This window comes from Dermacentor andersoni, chromosome 2, assembly GCF_023375885.2.
Source record: "Dermacentor andersoni chromosome 2, qqDerAnde1_hic_scaffold, whole genome shotgun sequence".
Lineage (NCBI taxonomy): Eukaryota > Metazoa > Arthropoda > Arachnida > Ixodida > Ixodidae > Dermacentor > Dermacentor andersoni.
In genome coordinates this window covers 73761356-73781226 of record NC_092815.1, presented here as the reverse complement: position 1 = coordinate 73781226, position 19871 = coordinate 73761356, and the positions used below count along the sequence as shown (strand labels likewise).

Here is a 19871-nt window from a genome sequence, read left to right as displayed (position 1 = left end):
AAGCCTTTCTTTCGGCTAACCTCTGCAGTTATTAAAGTTTCTCTCACCAATGTGCATGTATTTCCACATTACTGGTTGATATATATATGAAGCTAACAAAAGTGGAGGCATGGGCTAACTGGTTATTCATAATTAAAACCATATGCAGCATGAACGACGAGCACTAAGAGAGATGACACACACAATGCGGTGTGTGTCGTTCCCCTTAGTCCTCGTCCTTCATGCTGTATGTGCTTTTAATTATGATGTATATGGTTCTTGCTTCATATGTTCTCAGAATACATAGGCTGTGTGTGGACTATAAGGTTCAAATAACATAACATGGCAGTAAATGTTCAAGAGGCTAGTGTCCTACGATAAAGGTCTGACATAACGCAGTGCCAACTTTTCGAGCAATTGAGCTTAGAGGACCCAAAATCCTAAATATCACATTTTTTTTTATTCACTTTTGTGTATATGATAATGACATACCAGGCAATCAGTTTGTTCAAGCCACTGCAGCATGTAAGTAAGACTTACAAGACATGGCAATACAAAATTTCATGTAGTTTCCTGAATTGTTTATGTGAACACATGCCTACATATTGCATGGTGTGCAAATGGCAACCAGTGTGGGCCTAGAGAGGTCATACACCACAGGTTAGAGAAAACAAAGATTTATATTTCTCCCATAGTGCAATGTCGAGGAAGAAAAAACAAAATGGAGGACGGGAGAGATTCAAGATTGGCCAGTGTCTTTGCACAGTGCGATAGTGAGCATACCAAAAAAAAAAAAAAAAAAAAAAAAAACCATCGTATTAAATTAAAACTGCTACCATTTTCATAGCAATGCTTGGTTCAGCCACAACAAGTCACAGAGTATGTGGGAAAAGTTTCTGCTGAAGAAACATTACTACTAGTTTAGTACAGAGTTGTCTGATCACGGGAACATTTTAGGAAAGGCACTCAGAGCAAACAGAATAATAACCATCTTTCAATGGGGAACAAGAACAGTATCGGAGCCGTGCACAAGTCTGTCAGGTTATAGGTACAATTTGATCATTATGGAAACTCTTTTCAGTTACATTCAGTTCTGGCCTAATTGAGCATCAAAACATGTAACCCACAAAAATCATTTATGCAAACAAGCGATAGTCCACAAAATTATTGCATGATCAATCCATAAAAACAGGATTCAGGCATGCATTTGTCTACAATACAATGCGGTTTGAAGACACAGTTCCACAGTGGTGCACGGCCTCACACTTGGACGTTCGCTTTTTAACTGTTTATATTGATTGGCAATACCACAGTATTTTGTCGTTTTCATCAGTTATCCTACTTTGTGCAGAGCTAAAATTACCTTTTAAAAAAAAGATCTTCCTCCGCTCAGTGTTTACTATAAGTAATGTTGTACAAGTGCAATATTCTGAGCTGCAGATACCAATGAACCAATCTGCACTGTAAATGATTATTGTTCCTCAATATAGCCCAAACGTCGCAAATAATTATATTGATCGCACTTTTTCTTCAGCTGAGAAACAGCAGGCTAACTGCATTGGATTCCTTTACAATAAATCACAGTAGCCTGGCCCTCTATCTCAGTATGAAATTAGTTCACATTTAGTGCACTTTAGAGTGTATATTGCTGCAATAATCTGCCTTCAACAAAATGCCATACCAAAACCTATAGCTACTTCACACAATCCTCTATGAACAGTGTTATTATCCACCCACAGGCTGACAGAGCATTGCACTATCTGTAAAGGAAAGGAAAACGACTGAGGAAACCCTTCGGGGAATTCAGAGCACATGTAACCATGATAGGCTGCTTGAATGCACAACTTCTCAACAACTGTACATAACAATGTTCATAACATTACGCAACAAATTTCCCATGTTCAAAAAATATAAACTGGATTTGAGTTTGGCTGCTACTTTGAACACATTCATCGTGCCTATGCGAGCATTAAACGGACACTAAAGACAACTTTACAGTTGATTTACTTGCTTCTAGAAAATTTAATCCAGAACACCTGTACCATACTTCACAGGCTTTAAGATAACTTAAAAGTGTGTTTCTTAAGAAAGACTGGTTGAAAAGAGCCTATCTGTGTTTCCTGTGGCTCCCAGTAGTGTAATGAATGAGAAGAAAGGTGAACCAAGGGGCTCGATTTTCGTTAATCATTACTATATGAGGCCAACAGAAAATTTCCTTGGCTTCATCTTCTGTTGGTGTCATATGGTTCCCCGTAGTGTAATAACACAAGCCAACCATAAAAAAGGTGCTAGAAATATTTTTGTAGTAGATGCTACCTTGCGACTCGATGCCTTCGGCTTGGGCTCATTATGCTGGTTTGGTTAGCTAATGCTGCCCAAAATGTCGGTAAAAGAGGAAATGTCTCAAACTATGGCTCTTTCCTTGAGTGAAGCCTGTCTGTGTGTGCATGTGGTGCTGGTACCGGAAATCGAGGGTTGCTTTTACATGTTGAATAAGAGGCCAGCTCGAGAAAAAGTTCACTCTAACAAGGTCGAATGCAAGCTCCCATGTACGGACCCAACTGGACTTGAGCACACATCTATAGCACCTTAACTGTAACAAACATGGGCCGCAAGGAGCAAACACCGCATGCTGTGGGAGAAAGAAACATTAAGCTAACACATTCAAGTCTGTGTTTAACTCTTTCATCAGTGTCAGTGACGTACAGACACGTTTTCGTGTTTCCGTCCTGCCACAAGACTGGCGTATCCCTACGTTCTCCACTCTCTTCAGTAGGATGTGTGCAGTAACATGAAGTTAACGCGCTCTGAAGTAGTTCCGCCACCTGTTGTGTATTTCTAGAAGCACATTTTCTCATCTGTCTGGGTTTTCTCCGTCTGGGTTTTTTGTTAGCGTCCTGCAGAAAGCACCTCTTCGAGGTCGAGGTTGCATCGCGCGGAGCTGCGTCCGCGAATGGGAGGGGTGGTTCCCAGACTTTGTGCACCACTAAGGCGGTGATTCTTCGGTCAAATATATGCCCCATGGTGCAGTGCCACCACTCTTGTGTGTTTCTGCCATCTGTTGTACATTTGTAGGAGGTTTTAATTATTCTTTTTCTGGCCCTGACCCAGCAGAGCTATCACGGGAGCTTTTGCGTCAGAACGAAACTTGGTAGGAGATGAAAAACAAAGTTAAGGATGTGAGGACCACAATAAGAGTGCATTTGTCACTATCCGTGTAAATTTTTTTCCACTCTGTATAATTGAAAATAGACCGTCGTGTTCGTTTTATAACATCTGAGAAAGAAACACAGACACTAAGAGTGCGTCACCTCAAAGAAAAAAAGAAAATAAACAGACACTGAAAAAGTTAAAGTGTGTTCAAATTAAGTACGGTGATGACTGTACTTTCCTCCCCGTTGCTACATGGTTTTGAGTACACTTTCTGACATGTAGTTGAGGGTGCCATCTGTAGTCCAGATTGTACACCAGAGGAGACTATATTGGTAGGCACCAATGCCAAATTTTGCATGATACTTTTGCTGAGCGTGTTACTATTTGAGAGAATAGTGCCACAACTTATTACTCTTACTTTGAAATCTCATGTACACATATGGCACAAGAGTGCATTCTTATTTAAAAGTGACTCAACGAAACACCACTCAGCTGGAATGGTACAGTGAACAAGAATGTATCGTACCAATGAAACAAATGCACATTATTGACTAGTGGCTCGCTGACAGTTCATGCCTTCGCTAATGAAGTCGCCAAATCTCCTATCGTCTGTTTTACATAGAAGTTAAAACTCAGAACGGCAGCAGAATGGCGCATTAGTGGCCTATACGACATCGCCTACATTATGTTCAAAATTTAGATTCACTTTAGTGTCCCTTTAAGGCCGAGCACAGCAACGGTACATGTAACACACAAGCAGAAAACATAACACATATTTTACAAATGTACAAGGCTTCGTGACCACCGTTCCCACATGACCTAGATTTACTGTATGGTGCACGATTGTTCTGGAAAAAGAAAAGAAAGACATCTGTAGAGTTCTTCAAAACCCTAGAAGACATTTAAAAAAAAAAGGACACAAGCAGAGACGCAAGCAGGTTCAACCTTGTCTTCCATCTCAATAACAGCTCAAAACTAAAACCACGTATACCCCTGGCAAAGTAACGTTAGACGTAGTACTGATGAGTCAATGCCCAAGAAATTTAGACTTCCCCAGACCACTAGGATGTGCAAGTGTTCCAGAAAAGAACTGACAAGCAAACCTGTGCACAATAATTGAAACACATGCTAGCATTTATAAATGTCATTTATAACTGTGTCATTATATATAATTACAGTGTAATTATGTTATATTCATCACAGTTTATAATACTAGTGTCATGCCATTTATAAATAGTGCTGAGCTGTTATAACTGTCCAAGCAAAAACAATCCTCTGGATGCGTACAGCTGTGTCACTCTCCTGAAGCCTGATTTTATACTGTCAATCAGCACTCCTGCCTAATGATGGTGTTTTAAACCAGTGACATCACTCAGATTCCCGGCACTTGGGGCAGCTTCTTGGTGCGTCATCTCTCCTCCATTCTTCTCTTTCTCTTGCCACTCTCTCCGATTTCTTAATGCACATACTGATGAGCGACTATGAAATCATTTAAAACGGCACTGTTCCTATTCTTGCCTGCAATGTGGCACTCATTTCTGCTTGTTATTCAGCATTTTTATCCTTTATGCACTAAAAACAATTCAATTTGCTGTTTTAATTGTGAATTTATTGCTGAATCTAGCGTTTGAAGCAGTTTCAGGTATTAAATGCAGCAATAATTAGCATGGCTGCATGATCCCCTTGCTTTGTTATGAATTAAATGATTGGGAGTCTGTGCTTTAATGCCTGTCCCATAACTTTCCAGAATATATTGCGCTTACTGTATAAAACATCTGATAAATTATGCACAGTCATCGACCACGCAGACGTAGCTAACTACAATGAAAATATAAAAAAAAATTATAGGGTTTTACGTGCCATAACCCTGATCTGATTATGAGGCACACCGTAGTGGGAGACTAAAAAATTAAATTATAGGGTTTTACGTGCCGAAACCACTTTCTGATTATGAGGCATGCCGTAGTGGAGGACTACGGAAATTTGGACTACCTGGAGTTCTTTAACGTGCACCTACATCTAAGCGCATGGATGTTTTTGCATTTCGCCCCCATCGAAATGTGGCCACCGTGGCTAGGATTCGATCCCGCAACCTCCTGCTTAGCAGCCCAACACCATAGCCACTAAGTAACCATGGTGGGTTTCTGAAAATATTCCTTTATACGTTACCATACATTAAATGGCCTGCTATTCATACCTTTGGGAATGAAGTAGCCATTTTCCAGAGTTTTAGTAACGAACACAACCTTCAAGCATTCTGGCCTTCAAGCCATCTCTGAACACTGAAGCACAACATTGAGCATGTGTGTACAATGTCTAGCAACAGAATGAGCAAATAGAGAGAGACAGTACATTTGACGGTCAACTTCGCTTCTTAGCAAAAGTGGGCAGCAACGAGCGAGTGTTGGATTTGTAATCTGTTTCCCCTCAATGCTTTTGTTTAACATAAGGAGCCCAGCAGAGTGTCTTTAATATGACCACATAAAGAACAGCAACTTTAAGCCTCACGTGTGCGTTGCTTTTCATGTGATGCTGCTGGTGTCATTACACCTCACGTATAGAAGTGCCTGAAAGCTTACACCACACATGCTGTTCTGTCAGCACTTCTCTGCTTCAGCCCAATCAGCTGTCCCAGGTGTAGATGTTTACCGCATTCAGCTATAAGCCACGGAGAATAAAAAGACCTGAGTGACAACCGCAGCAGCACAGCCACCACTCAGTGGGCTGCACTTGGGGAAGTCGGGCCAATTACATTGTATTATAAAAGTTACAACTAAAATTACAAATTCACATTGGGTTTCACAAATTACAACTTCGAACTTCTAGTCTGTAGCAGAGAAAAAAGCCACAATTTGACATGTCCCTCAGTTTGCTGCTTTTTTAGAAGCAGGTGAGGATATTGGTGCGTCTGAACAATGAACAAGGACTGTTTGCACTGAACCATATGTCAATCTTTCTTGCGCATCTGCATATGCGTGTAGTCTTGCGCTGGTTAAGAGTGGACAAAGATGTCAAAAGCAAGGCCATAGTGCCTCACAAGTAACTTCTACGACTCGAAGAGCATTGTACTCTGCTTGGCTAAGCACCAACTGTGTGTTAAACAAAAGCAGATTTCGCGTGCCGCTTGTAGCCGCTGTTACGGATCACTAAGAAGATGATGGAATTCATTAGTGACCGCCAATAAGACATGCATGCAGCTGAACTCGTTAATATCTCTCCTCGAGGACATCTTTCCCACTCTCTGTGTTTATATAGTTTTAGCAACAAGTTGACCTAATGGACGAATTGGGAGTGTCACCAGAAATGTCGATTCTGCGGAACCCCTGAAACAACTTTTCGGCCATGCAACACAAGTGGCATGGCTGACTTTAGAAGTGCAAGCATTTTGCTCTGCCGAGGTAGCTGCAGTTATCAGCACATGCCCATCGTCTATATCCATTCTAGGACACAACGCAACTCATGAGTCGTAACGATCTGCCAGTAGAGTACAGCAATTGAAGAAGTAGTTATTCGAAGAATTGTGCGATCTACTGAGCACCTGCTGTCACTTTATATGCTTGAACTGTTTCGGGTTCTCTGTTGTATTCTCTGTTGTAAAAATATTAGTTCGGGTTCAGTTCTGTCTAAAACTGCTGTTCGCACATGGTTTTCAGTTGAATTTCGATGGGGGCGAAATGCGAAAACACCCGTGGTACTTAGATTTAGGTGCACGTTAAAGAACCCCAGGTGGTCGAAATTTCCGGAGTCCTCCACTACGGCGTGCCTAATAATCAGAAAGTGGTTTTGGCACGTAAAACCACATTTAATTTAATTTTAACGGTTTTCAGCTCAAGTTTGGGTTCATTTACAGTTCCATTTCAAAATCCTGATTGTAAGGACATTCTGTCAATTTCTATGTGCATACTATTGATGTAATCCATCACACTTCAGAGTTGACTGCTGTTTAAATTCTAATTTTCTAGAGACTTTGTGGATCAGTCAGCTTTAAGAAGCTGTGTGCCAGCATCATTACATCATCAGCATCAGCATCAATTCCATCAGCATCAGCATCAATTCCCATAATAATGTGACAGTGCGCAGCTTTCTGTGCCATTTTTTTAACACACGCAAGGGCCATGCAATGTCCCACATTAGTCAACATGCTGTCAGGTCTTATTAAAACTGTGTCCTTGTGAAATGAGGGGTCACACAGCAAGGGTGCCTGTGCCATACCAAATGTGGGTTTGCATAAGAAGTGGGAAACTGAGAGGCTGAATAGCTAGTCAAGCAACCATTACACAGAACATAAAGACACCAAAGCCAATGAAAGCATAGAACACACTAACTTCTCATTGTGTTTTCAATGCATCTAAAAATTTAGAGGAGAAGGTGAAATTGTTCTTCGGTTTCAATAATCAATCAAGGAAATTGGAATGAAACAAGAAACCTGCACCAGCACTCAATATATCATTTGCGCCATGCAATGGCTGTCATCACTGTCTATTACTTGGGTATTTTCGTATGGGCAGAATTCACCTACCAATGCTTTTATGGCTGTTTGAAGGCAAACTTGTTGCCACGTACAATGGCACAACCACCCGCAATGTTTCTTCATTGCACACATAAAAGTAGCACAGTCAGCTAATAAGATCCAACCATGACGGAAAACAAAAACAATAAACAAAAGTGAAAAAAAAAAGCATACAAAAAATTGGTGTTGGGACTCTCTTTGCAATAGAGATGCCCCTTCTCCCTTCATTGTCAGAACTAAGAGTAAATCACATGCAAAGGACATGACCTGTACGAGTATGATGATATTAGCATTATTAATTTATCTGGTCAAGCTCATTAAGGAACAGCCAGCATGCACCAGTACACCAAACTGTATACCTGATTTCACAGGAGCTGTCCTTCCTACCTCCATGGTTTGCATAGCCATGTATGATTTAACTAGTTCTGCAGCCTCCAGCCACTTTTCAGCCTGTAATAAAAACAATCCTCAGAAATATGAAAAAATAGCAGTTGAAATTGTAAACAAATCAAACACAGAGGTCCTAATGCTAAAGATATTGCCACTGGCCACCAATTTTTTCCAGTTACAAAAGTTTAAATACAATATTGGTTGAACACACTTTGTTTCAGAATGCCATGTACCATATAGACTTGTGTAAGGGCTGCATTTCTTTTTTCCGATATGACAAGGTACAGCCTTTCCATGGGACTGGGCCAGTTGGCAAAATTTTTTCAAACCACAAGTTCTGGGAACTTGCACGCTTTCACACAGAACGCCTTCCTAGATTTGCTCATTCTTGCAAGCTCCTCTTTCTGCTTCAGCCACCGATGTAAGCACTTGCCATCAACACCAAAGTTGCAGCCGGCTGCTCACTTTTCATGCTCTTCGGCGTACGCATCAACCTTAAGGTTAGATACTGCGTCATACATCATCAAATGCTTCCTCTTCATTGTAGACTCCCGGCAGCCGACAGATGAGTTGAAGGAGCTGGCTGAGAAAACTAACCTCGAAAAGAAAAAATGGCGCAGGTAACTTGCATGCTGACATGGAGGAACATGGAAGAGCCAGTCGTGACTGCGCCTCAAATGCCAGAGATCAAAATGCAGCTCTCGCCGTTTAGCAGCAGCATGTAAAAGCACACAGCGCATGAAAATTCGCTGACGCGCATTCGGCATCAGCACACCTAACACAATTGCTTTTAGGTTGGAAGTTTTTTTTTTTTTTTTTCCAATTTCGGGCTGCAAGTTTAGGGGTGCGAATTATACACGGGTGCGTCCCTTCTTGAGATTATACAGTATTAGAGCCCCACTATCCAAGTAGAAAGCTCAAATGAAAATAAAACAAGCAGAGACTATCAAGAATGTCATTCATAAATGGCCACCAGTGCAACCTTTGATGATGACAAAGCTTAAGAAGATAAGTAAAAAGAAAAGGTTGGTGATGTGGCTGCCTTTTCAGTGTACAAAATTCAGAACAAACAGAAGCACTGGTATAAATTCTAAAATAATGCACATGAAATCATGAAACATAGCTTATCTAATGTAGCTTGTACTTTAGAAAATTTGTGCCAGTAATGCATACAGTAAAGGAAGGAAGCACAAAAATAACTACAAGTAAACATTTCTTCAATTGCATAACATCTAAAACAACCGCTCCAGTTTGCATTACTCTCGTTACACTTCACACACGTCTCGCATGATGAGACAAGAACTGAACTGATTGCTATTTGCAGTGTTTGTCAAAAGCTTTAAGCAACTGCAGGTGAGACCATTACTGGTGTCAGGCTGCATAATGAAGTACCTATAGAACTTTTGTTGCAACAAAGATGCATACTTGAGAAGAGCAGCAGCGCTCCACACTCTTCTGTGCTCCGGATTGCCGAGTGTGCAACACAAAGTATGCAACAGGGCCTGACAATGAAACTTGCCATTTGTGCAGTGTCTATAAAACTTTTGACAAAGACCAGCACACCATGACATTGCAGGCACTTTAAAGTGATGAACAGTGGTAGAACAAGGAATGTTGCAGCGGGCAATGTTTCGACAAGGAGGACAAGGTCTTTGTCGGAAAAAAGAGTTGTCGAAATGTTGACTCCCGTGACATTCCTTGTTTTACAACCGTTTATCACATCAAGCCTCCATCCCTGGTGGACTTCTGTCTAGTCTGGATTACAAGCACCTTGGACAGACAGTTAGGACCACTCAGAAAGCAGCAAGACCAGCCTGAAAGGAAAAATTGTCATCCATTCAACAGTAGCATGAAGCCACAAAAGGAACTGTAAGCTAGAGGAAACCTGCGGGCTTTCATTGTAGCACTGTGCTATTGTCAGATGGATGACAATCTTCCTTTCTTGAAAACTCATCCACTTTACAGATTTCTTAAAATCTTATTTCCCAAGAGTAGAGTGGCACAGCAAGCTACACTGCATGTGACTGTAAGCATCTTACAGGGGCCCTGAAACACATTTTGTCGAAGCTGCAGTTTCTTTGTCTCTAAGAAGTGAAGCCAACATCCCTTCCCACCTTTCTTTCAGCAAAGAGGATTTTTCCTTCTTTACAGGTGTCAATGAAAGTAATACACACTGTGCTATTTTCTTTCAGGCATTGCCAACCTGCCTTGACTTGCTCACTGCAGGTTATGATCTTCAGATTAGTAGCCCACAACACTTCAGCACTTACCTTAGTAGAGTTAAACCTCAATATAACGAACTTCAATATAACTAAATTCTTAACGAAGCATTTAACTTTTCATAACCTCTTGTCCATAGAACACCATGTATTTAGAAGCTCAATATAACGAAATTTCACTGCACTGCCGCCGCAAAGTAATGGCAAGACAATAAATGGAAACTGCCGCAGACGCAGATGGTCAAACGATTGAATTACAAGTGGCTGCTTGCAAACGTATCTCTAAAATTGCGCTCCACCTGGCAAGATTGACCGCCTAAGTGGAGCCGCATCATGTTGCCTATTAAGTCCACATGCGATAAAGTCCTATCGCGCCCGGCGCTCTGGCCCAACAACCTCTAGAGAGCTTAAGGCCTTCTAGCTGTTCCTTCCCACCCTGAACTACGTTATGCAGAAGAGGCCTACATAGAAGTTTCCTGCAGTGCACTACGAAGCCACTAGCGGCGCACATGAGTTGAAAATGAAGCGCAGAAGATATACAATGGTTTACCCCGGCTATTCGGAAAAAACCGAGGGGACGGCGGCGGCGACAACAATTTGATTAGTTCCAGGAGCCCTGCCGCTCCTTGTATAGCTTCGGGGTTAAACAAGTCCCGGCATGCTCAGCTATACTGTTGCTTGCTTCCGAACACACATTTTTTTTTTGTACGTGACCAGTGCATGTAGTCTTAACACTTGTGCTGTGCTTGCGATTTTGTGTACCGCGAGTCTTCATTGTCCCGGAATGTGGAGTGCCATGCCAAGATATGCCTAATAAGTGCTGCGTGCCCCATTGCCGGCGCAATTACAAATCGGGGCGGAAAAATCATGTCTTCAGGTTTCCGCAAGATGAAGAAGCCCAGAGAGCCTGGATAAGGGTGATACCAAATGCAGACTTCACTGTATTACCGCACTCCAGGGTAAGATGTCCAGGACTTCTTTAAATAGTTACTTTTGATAAATATGGGAAGGCTAATTGCTCAATTACAGAAAGTGCCTTTAAATCAGGAATGTTAGAATAAAATTTTGAACAACTTTTAACTTCCTTCTAGGTTTGTGAACTTTACTTCATTGTGGCCAACATCGTGCGGGAGGGCTCTCACCTCGACGACCTTACAGGGCACACTGTCACTGCACCACTCTCACATTTGCGTCTTCGCCCAGGCGCAGTCCCATCAAAGCTTCCTCAATATCCACCTTATCTTTTGAAGCCAAGCACCTCGAGGGAGGACCCTGATTCCAAGCGCATGCGTCTTGAGGCTGCTTCTTTAAAAAAGCGTGTGAAGCGTCTGCTGAAGCATCCCGCAAAGAGAAGGAAGCGGATAAGATTCTAAACCTAGAAGACCTGAAGCAATTTATAAGAAGCAAAAAGTCTACATTCTGGCACGCTGTTGAACGGAAGGAACGACTAATTTTACTGCACATCACTGAAAATGATGCTCCATGCATCAAGTATTCAATTGCAGTAAAAGCCGACCTCGGCATGACAGTTTACTTTGCAAAGACGCCGATAACGAAAGTGGGCATCGATTCCCCAGTTCCAACTGTAGCAAACAGCAAGAAAGTGGTGATGGAGCTACTCAAGAGCACTGAGAATAGCAGCGCCTACTTCACTCAAAGTCCTGAATCCTCTAATGAAGACATATGCGAGCAGATTCTTCTGCTGCTTGAAAAGTTATCGTTCTCGCCCGCAGATGGCAGTTCCAATGTCATACAGTTTCTTAGCGAGCAGTTAAAGCTATTCTCAATGAAGAAAATTCGGAGGCATTACTGAGCCGACGTCATGATATTTTGCTGTCTACTATTCACAGTATCACCTCATGCATAAAAATATATACGCAGATCTGGACGCATGGCTCTCCCGCACCCAGTGACCATTCGTTCAATATGCTCATCGTACGGCATGAATCCTCAAATCGAACATCAGAGTGAATCATTCCTCCGGTCCATGGCGGGAAGAATCACCGACTTGAATGACCGCCAACGTTTTGCGACTCTGATGGTGGATGAAATTCACATCAAGCCCTATTTCGACTACAAGGGAGGCAATATTACCGGTGTTTTTCTGAACAGCTCAGCTGCAGCAACCAGCGCACTTGTCTTTATGATGCAGAGCATCTTGTGCCAATTTAAGGAAGTCGCTCACATCGTCCCTGTCCAAAGAGTCGATGCAGAAGACCTGCACAACTTGCTGAGGAAAGTAATATGCGGACTGGAAGAGATTGGGTACAGGGTAGTTTGTGTCGTAAGTGACAACAATGCTATCAACCCGAAGGCCATGTCTCATTTCTCGTCACCTCCTTCTAAACAAATTGTTTAACTTGCTGAGGAAAGTAATATGCGGACTGGAAGAGATTGGGTACAGGGTGGTTTGTGTCGTAGTGACAACAATGCTATCAACCCGAAGGCCATGTCTCACTTCTCGTCACCTCCTTCTAAACAAATTGTTTACGCTCACCCATTGAACCCCAAAAGACCACTCTTTTTTGCAATAGAGCCGGTACACATACTCAAGTATATACGCAATAACTGGCTTAACCAGAAAAACGACGAACAGTGCTTCTACTTTCCCGTGTTGAAACCAGACTTCACTGGAAAACAGAAATTCTCTCTGCATCATTTGCTACAATCAGAAATTGGTACAACTTGGAGTCCGAGAGGCTGTTAAGCTATGGCTACAGCCTGTCAAGAAATGCTCTCTGTCCATCGAACATTGAAAGACAGAACGTGAAGTTGGCATTGCACATCTTCAATGACTACCTTCCTCAGGCCCTTCGAGTCCTTGAGATGAAGCACATACTTCTGTTTTTGAGGGTACTGCCACTTTCATTGAGATAGTCATAAAATGGTCGAAGATTGTGAACGTGAAAACTCCTTCAAATGGAAAAAGGCTACTGGACAAGTTCCAAGAACCAGTGCTTCCTTCCGAAAATGATATCAAGATTGATTTCCTGCGCAATCTTTTGGCCTGGTTGGAAAAGTGGAAACGCAAAAATTTGGACAGTGGCACGTTAACGAGAGAGCCCCATGCCGCTATCGACCACACAACATATGCTTTAGTGGAGTTCACAAAGTACTGCTTCGAAGAGCTCAAGTTCTCGTACGTCCTTTTAGGAAAGATCCAGACCGACAGTCTGGAGGAGCGCTTCGGGAAGTACAGGATGCTAGCTGGATCCCAGTATCATGCGTTGGTAAGACAAGTGTACGAATGTGAGAACAAGCTAAGGCTGCAAAACACTTTACCAGCCATCATTAAGGATGAGCAATGGGATGAATTTCAGAAATAAACAGACCACCCAAGCCCTAGCCTAAATGTGGTAGTAACGAAGGATGCACTCTCTGAAATAAAAGACATCGTCCCGGTACTGGTCTACATAGCGGGCTATGCCATGTACGCTACATTGAAAAAGCTCACGTGTTCAAAATGCAGGGTCACACTGACAGAGAAAAGGTTGACATCAGTCTCACACACGGATTGACGGTACAACCTCGTCAAACAACTTGACAGGGGAGGTCTTGTCTATCTAGCTATATTTGCTGTCAACGCTCTCGCACACAACTATGTAGTTGTTAAGCAACTATCAGCGAAAGAGGAATTTTTTAATCTGCCGAACCAACATCGCTTAGTCACTGACCTAACGCTTGAACTGCTCGTCAGTGATGATTCCTCAGAGTTAGACGCCTGCGAGGATGAACATAGATGTGAATTTGTGTTAAGACACCTTTTGTGGTGTAACACGAATATTTTATTGAAGAACAACTGCTGCAAAATGAATGACAATATATTGGATGCCAATGCTAAGGCAAGGAAGAGAAAAGCTGAAACTCTGCGCAATAAGGCAGCTGTTTCCTTGTAGATAGCTGCACGAATGTTTTATATCCCATTTCTAAACTTATTTGAGTTGTTGTAAATGAGTGGACTGTGGTAATTAGTGAGTCGAAAGCGATATTAGTCATTTAAGCATAATCAAGATTGGAATAAGTACATGTGTCCCCAATAAAATTGTTCATACGCAATTGTGAAGCTAATTGAGTGCGTTACATTCATCATTGCCGCACCACAAAAATCGTAAGTACAAAAATACGGAAGGAAATGTTTTTATGGATTCAATTTATTTGAAGTAATAGGTATGAACTATGGGGTATAATAAATTATAATAATAATAATCCACAAGAAACGTACATTACAAAGACGACAAAGGCGGGATGCTATAAAAAGCTGCTGGCATCAATACTTGCACAAGCTTTACAAAGCTGCTTTGTATCTGTGCCTCTAAATAAATGCTTTGTAAGGTGTCTGCTGCTCATTCCGCAGTTTCGACTGAAGAAAAAGTGTGGAGTGGTCAATGGAAGCATACTGCTGCTAGGTGAACCAAGCCGCGATCCCTTCATTCAAACTCTATCCCTAAGCGCGCCGCCGACCTCTTCTCCGTGACGTCACTCGCTGAGCACTCAGGCCTTCTTGTCTAGGGGGTGTTGACTGGCCTCGCGCACTGTGTGCTTTAGGTGCGAGCGAAAGTGTGCAAGGGTGAGACAAGAAAAATGGTGGCTTCACGAGTGCCGCCTTCTGGCACGAGGAAAAGGAAAGAGAGGGAGGGGAACGAGCTTGCGGTAACATGATCAAGCGCACGAGCAGGCACGTGGGGCGGACCCTGGTATGTGGTAAGTTGGCGTGCGTCTCAGCTTTGGCTGCGCATGGCTGTAAGCGCAGCTGAGCGCATATGCAGCCGCGCACCCTGCTTTAAAAGTGATCTGCCGCCTGTGCAAAAAGCGGGCAAGCTGTGCAGGCGTGGCACTATGTAAGCTGTCTTACCGCGCGCTTAGTATTGCGTAATCTCAAGTTTTGGTGACCCGCTGGAGCAAGAGGCCGACGAAGCATTTGCTCCCTGCTGCTGCCACTTTTCCTGACAGCACCGTCCCAGTGCGGGCGACGCTATCAGCCATGAGGGCGGAATGCACGTGATAGCGCAACTGGCTTCGCTTAATTCGTACCGCTGAGAAGATATGTTGACGTGCGTGGAATGAAACTGTATCATTTGTCGCCGACTCCCAAATTGATCAAAATAAATTGTTTTCTCATCCAAATTTACTTTTTTCGGTTGCCCGATAATTCGGAAGACTCTGCGGCCCCTTTCCGTGTAAGAAAAATCGATCGGTGACTGTACTCATTTGCAAAAAAGGTCGAATTTTAATAAAACAAAATTTCAATTTAACGAAGCAATTTTCCGGTTTTACCGACTTTGTTATATCGAGGTTTAACTGTAGTTGAAAGTACAAATTGACAACCTGTTATTGTTCTAGAGTCTATACACTTCAGATGCTTTGTGCCCAATTACAGTGCATTGAAAGTAAAGGCAGCACTATGAAAACAATGATACTTAAAATGACGTTGCAAACATCACGAAACATTTCTGATAGGACCTGCACTGCAAGCTTTAATAACATGCGTAAAACGCTTTACTAAAACGAGTTGGAAGGCTGATGTCTGAGTGCTTGCTCTCAGGGTCACTCTGTCGTCAAATAGCAGGTTCAGTTTTCTTCACAATGTCTTACATCAGCCATATTTTTCAAATCACTAGATAGCGGCTTTTCAAGTATGCTAGACATCAAATAGTCGATGTTCTCACATGTGACATTCCTGTAAAGCAGAGGTTTTCAAACTTTCTGGCCTTGGGGAACTCTATCTGCCTTTCCTGAGTGCCAAGATTGAACCAGCGTTTATAGCAGATGTGTCCTGCATGTCGTTGCAATACACCAGCAGCCCCTGTCATATGTCGAGAATGAGTTGCACACGGCTAGATTTGAAAGTTGCTTTTAAGTTTATTCTTGTTCACACCACCCTGCAAGCACAAATGAAACAGGTCCAGCACGGTCACTGTGGGCCTGTGAATCGCACAGCAATAACTCTTGAACTCCGCTTTCACAATGGCCTTTCACACGAAGACTATGAAAGTGTGGATGTGGTGATTTTAAATGTTAAATTCAAACTCCAATGTAAATCTCCATCGAAGGGGGTAGGGGGTCCGATTCATTTTGGCCAATTGCAAAACTCGAAAATGCTGTTCGTGGAGTTTAAGAGGTCTGTGGAAACTACTTTGGAACCCCCTGGTGTAGAGAGTTCCGGCACGGAGTCATAGTTCTGTACACTTGACAAAACTAACTAAAGAAATAAAAATTCTCAAGCCATTCTGCAGCTGTACTCTATTCACAATTCTGAAGATACAAGAAATGTGGTGAACTTCCAGTAGACAGAATTAACTGGCACCTGAAAGTGATATAACAACAGCAGTGAGTGGCTTGGGCTAAATTTGTTATACTACTTCATTCACTTGTTGCAATGCAATTGCATGCTGTTGCATTGTAATACAACAGAATTTAATCTGCACTGTCAGTTACGTACTGAGAAAGCAGAGTGAACACATGGGTGTAAAGTCACACTAAACAAGTATTGTTTCACAGCCTATGCATGAGCAAGATGTCCTGTTAAGGTTCTACTGCAAAAGCACATTTCCAGGTAACACACTGAGACAATTAAATGCACCCGTGCTACAAAAACTTACCTCTGCTCTCAGTACCTCCTTTTCATCTGGCCTGCATTCTAAAAAGAAAAGTATACCAAGTGAGTTAGTGTATGCTGTCTGAGATCTGTACAGACACTAAAACAAGAATGGTGCTCAGCTTATTACATACAAGAGGGACTTACTGCTCATAAAAGGAATGACTACATCTAAAGCATCCTGATAAGTCTTCAGTGCATCCTTAAGTCTGTTTGCAACAGCCTGAAATAGTTAAAAATTATGAATTCAGTGATTTAATGGCATTTATACCATAAGTAAGAGATAGATCTAAAATTGGAACTTTGTAACATCCTATTCTGAGTAAACACCAACTTGGTATTTACAGGGCCACTGACAGCAAAGCTCTTGTTTCTGACTTTTATTGCTTTAGTTAGTTATCTGTTTCTGATAATCACACAATTAAACTCTAAAGTAAATGCCCCAATGTGATGAATAATTAATGATAGTGTGATGAAGAAGAGTTAATTATGAGCAATTCTAGCGTCACTTCAACATAACAAGCCCAGAACCATGCAAAAAGAATTCCACATTATGGTGGCCATAATTGCCAAGACATATGATTACGTGAGCACAAAAATCTGTGATTTTGAGTGCACTCTTTGGATTGCCACTTGCAGAATTCACCAGGTAGAGGCAAGCATGTTAAACAATGTCATTGGCATAATACCATATTTACTTGCATAATGATGGCACTTTTTTGTCAAAGAAATTGATGCAAATTCAGGGTGCGATCATTACGCAGGTTAAATTTCCCGTGAAAAGAAAACTTTTTTTTTCATCCCACATTTGCTGTGGGATGACAACAGGTCAACAAATAGGCGGCTGCCGCTGTAGCAGTGCGGGACACCAAAACAAAAATGGCAGCCGGCGGAGAAAGCTGAACGCGATTTTTTTTTCTTCTCGCTAGTGCATTACATGCATTGGAACAGTTTCTTACGTATAAGTAATGAATAATATTGTTACTATCGGCAAGTTTGCAGCAATAACGTAGCCATGACCACTTTGAGGGTACAGAAACAGAGATGGGCGTGCTTAGCTGCCAGTGACAGAAACCCATGGCGGGCATGCTGCGGAAATTGCGGCATTTGTCTTCACTACTATCTTAATACGGCACGTTTCCGCTATGGGTGGGTGAATATCTTAGCTGTGTTACAAGCATCGGCGTATGAATATGGTACACTTCTAACGTATCAGTGTAAATGTGGCTATAATCGTTGCCACTCATGATTTGTTCTGTGCCCACGAGCGCAGATGAGAAGAATCGAAAAGTGCCTTTTTTGTTGTTATTGACCACAACCATTATAAAGCCTACAAATAAAAAAGCCAAGGCAAGTTTGGTTGGAGCTTTTTTTTCATGCAAGTGAGGAAAGTGATGAAAGGAATGAAATGGGGCATCTGCTTAAGAATGTTTGGTGCGTGCAGACCGCTTGATATGTCTTGAAGAGTCGTTCGGGTAGAATTCGACTGATGGTAAGCGCGATCATCATTAGCTAGACTTTGCACACAACATATCGCTGTGGCAAGTTTGGGGTGCGAGCATTACACAGGAAAGGGAAAAAATCGAATTTTGATGACAAAATTCAGTGGTGTGAACATTACGCAAGTGCGACCATTATGCAAGTAAATACGGTAATTGTGATTGTCGCCATTGTTAAGTGAGGCCAATGATTTTGTGCCAGTCGGAATCACTTCTATAGTGGGGGTAGCAAACCATTTCAGTTTGGTCCCTGCAGAGCTACAGGTGAGAAATTGACAGCACCGCTAACAGTGATGAAGATGACAATGCATGCATTAGGCTGCCATGGAATTAATAGAGTGAATTTAACTGCTTTTCTCAGGTGCCCATTAACTCCCACAATAGTTGCAAGCGAAGTTGACCCATTATTGTATGTGTCCTGCGTGGGGAAACAAATTAAATAATATGGCTGCTGCGGTGACACTATGGGACACTGGACACTGCTGCACCCTGCACTGATGCCCCATCATGACGGTGTGTTCAGACTACTGCTAAGCACAGCAAGATTTCATATGTCATCTTTCACACAATGTGCGCTCATCCAACAATTCAGTACACATGGGACGGGCGTTTGAGCAAGTGAGTGAGCAGAATGTAGGCTACGGCCAAATCCAGCATCCCTGTGTGTACGTTTCTATGTACAGAAGGCTTAAGATCCTTGTCACGAAGTACAAAACGAACATCTTTGCACAACAGTCCTTCGTTTTTGCACACAAACATACGAACATTGTCAATAAAAGCATGTCACTGCGAGCGACAAACAGTTCACAGCGATGTACAACCTCCTGACATGAGGCTATGCAGACAGCCACCAGTAAAGCCAGCCAGCCTACTCACTGGCCGCCACAGCTGACGCTGCTTGCTATCCAGCAGCAGCTCATCAAGTAGAATGCCAATATTGCCAACATGTTTAATTAACATTTGTACAATTATACCACGCTTTAATAAATCCGACTTGTTTTATCAAGGCCGTGAGTGCAAGAGCAAACGTGTAAGCTAAGCGAGTCACCTTGCTTAGAAGATCGGTGTGAGCTGTCCATCTGCGAGATGAAATGCCCTAGCATTGAGGCTTGCAATTATGACAGTGTTCTAGTATTGGGTGCTGCTTTGCAGAACAAGTGCACTTGCAACATAACTTTATTCTATTAGTTACTATTTCATGTAAGAAACAGACTGTAACTGATCTTTATGCCTCTGTGAGTGGCAATAAACAGGAATGCCTCAGCTGTGGTGATGGACTGGCGAAGAACACGTCTGCTGCCTGTTTGAAATTTGAACAGGTCTGTTTTCAAATTTGATGTAATCTGCGTAAATTGGCTGTTCGCACGACATCCGATCCAATGCCGCATCATGTTGGAACTTGGAAATCGGTTGGCTGCGATAGTTGGTGTAGTTGCACATCGGATCTTACTGTGTCTCTCTCCTTTATTCAGATGTGATATAAAAGCAAGGAAGCAACGTCCCACCATGCTCCGCATGCTCTGAGC

At 42.3% G+C, this 19871-nt stretch overlaps 1 protein-coding gene across 2 annotated transcripts in view; it reads right to left on the bottom strand.

The window, feature by feature from the left end:
- Positions 1-417: 417 nt before the first annotated feature.
- LOC126541848 (serine/threonine-protein kinase ULK3-like) overlaps positions 418-19871 on the bottom strand; it is a 49449-nt gene continuing 29995 nt past the window's right edge. The window contains exons 12-15 of one of the 2 annotated variants that reach the window (XM_050188794.3): positions 16994-17069; positions 16851-16888; positions 8002-8092; positions 418-3980 (exon numbers count right to left, since the gene is read on the bottom strand). In XM_050188794.3, coding sequence (XP_050044751.1) covers positions 3958-3980; positions 8002-8092; positions 16851-16888; positions 16994-17069 — 228 coding nt within the window. In that variant the 3' untranslated portion in view covers positions 418-3957. Of the gene's footprint in view, positions 3981-8001; positions 8093-16850; positions 16889-16993; positions 17070-19871 lie in introns of those variants that run through there. The other variant, XM_055076972.2, reaches the window with a different exon arrangement.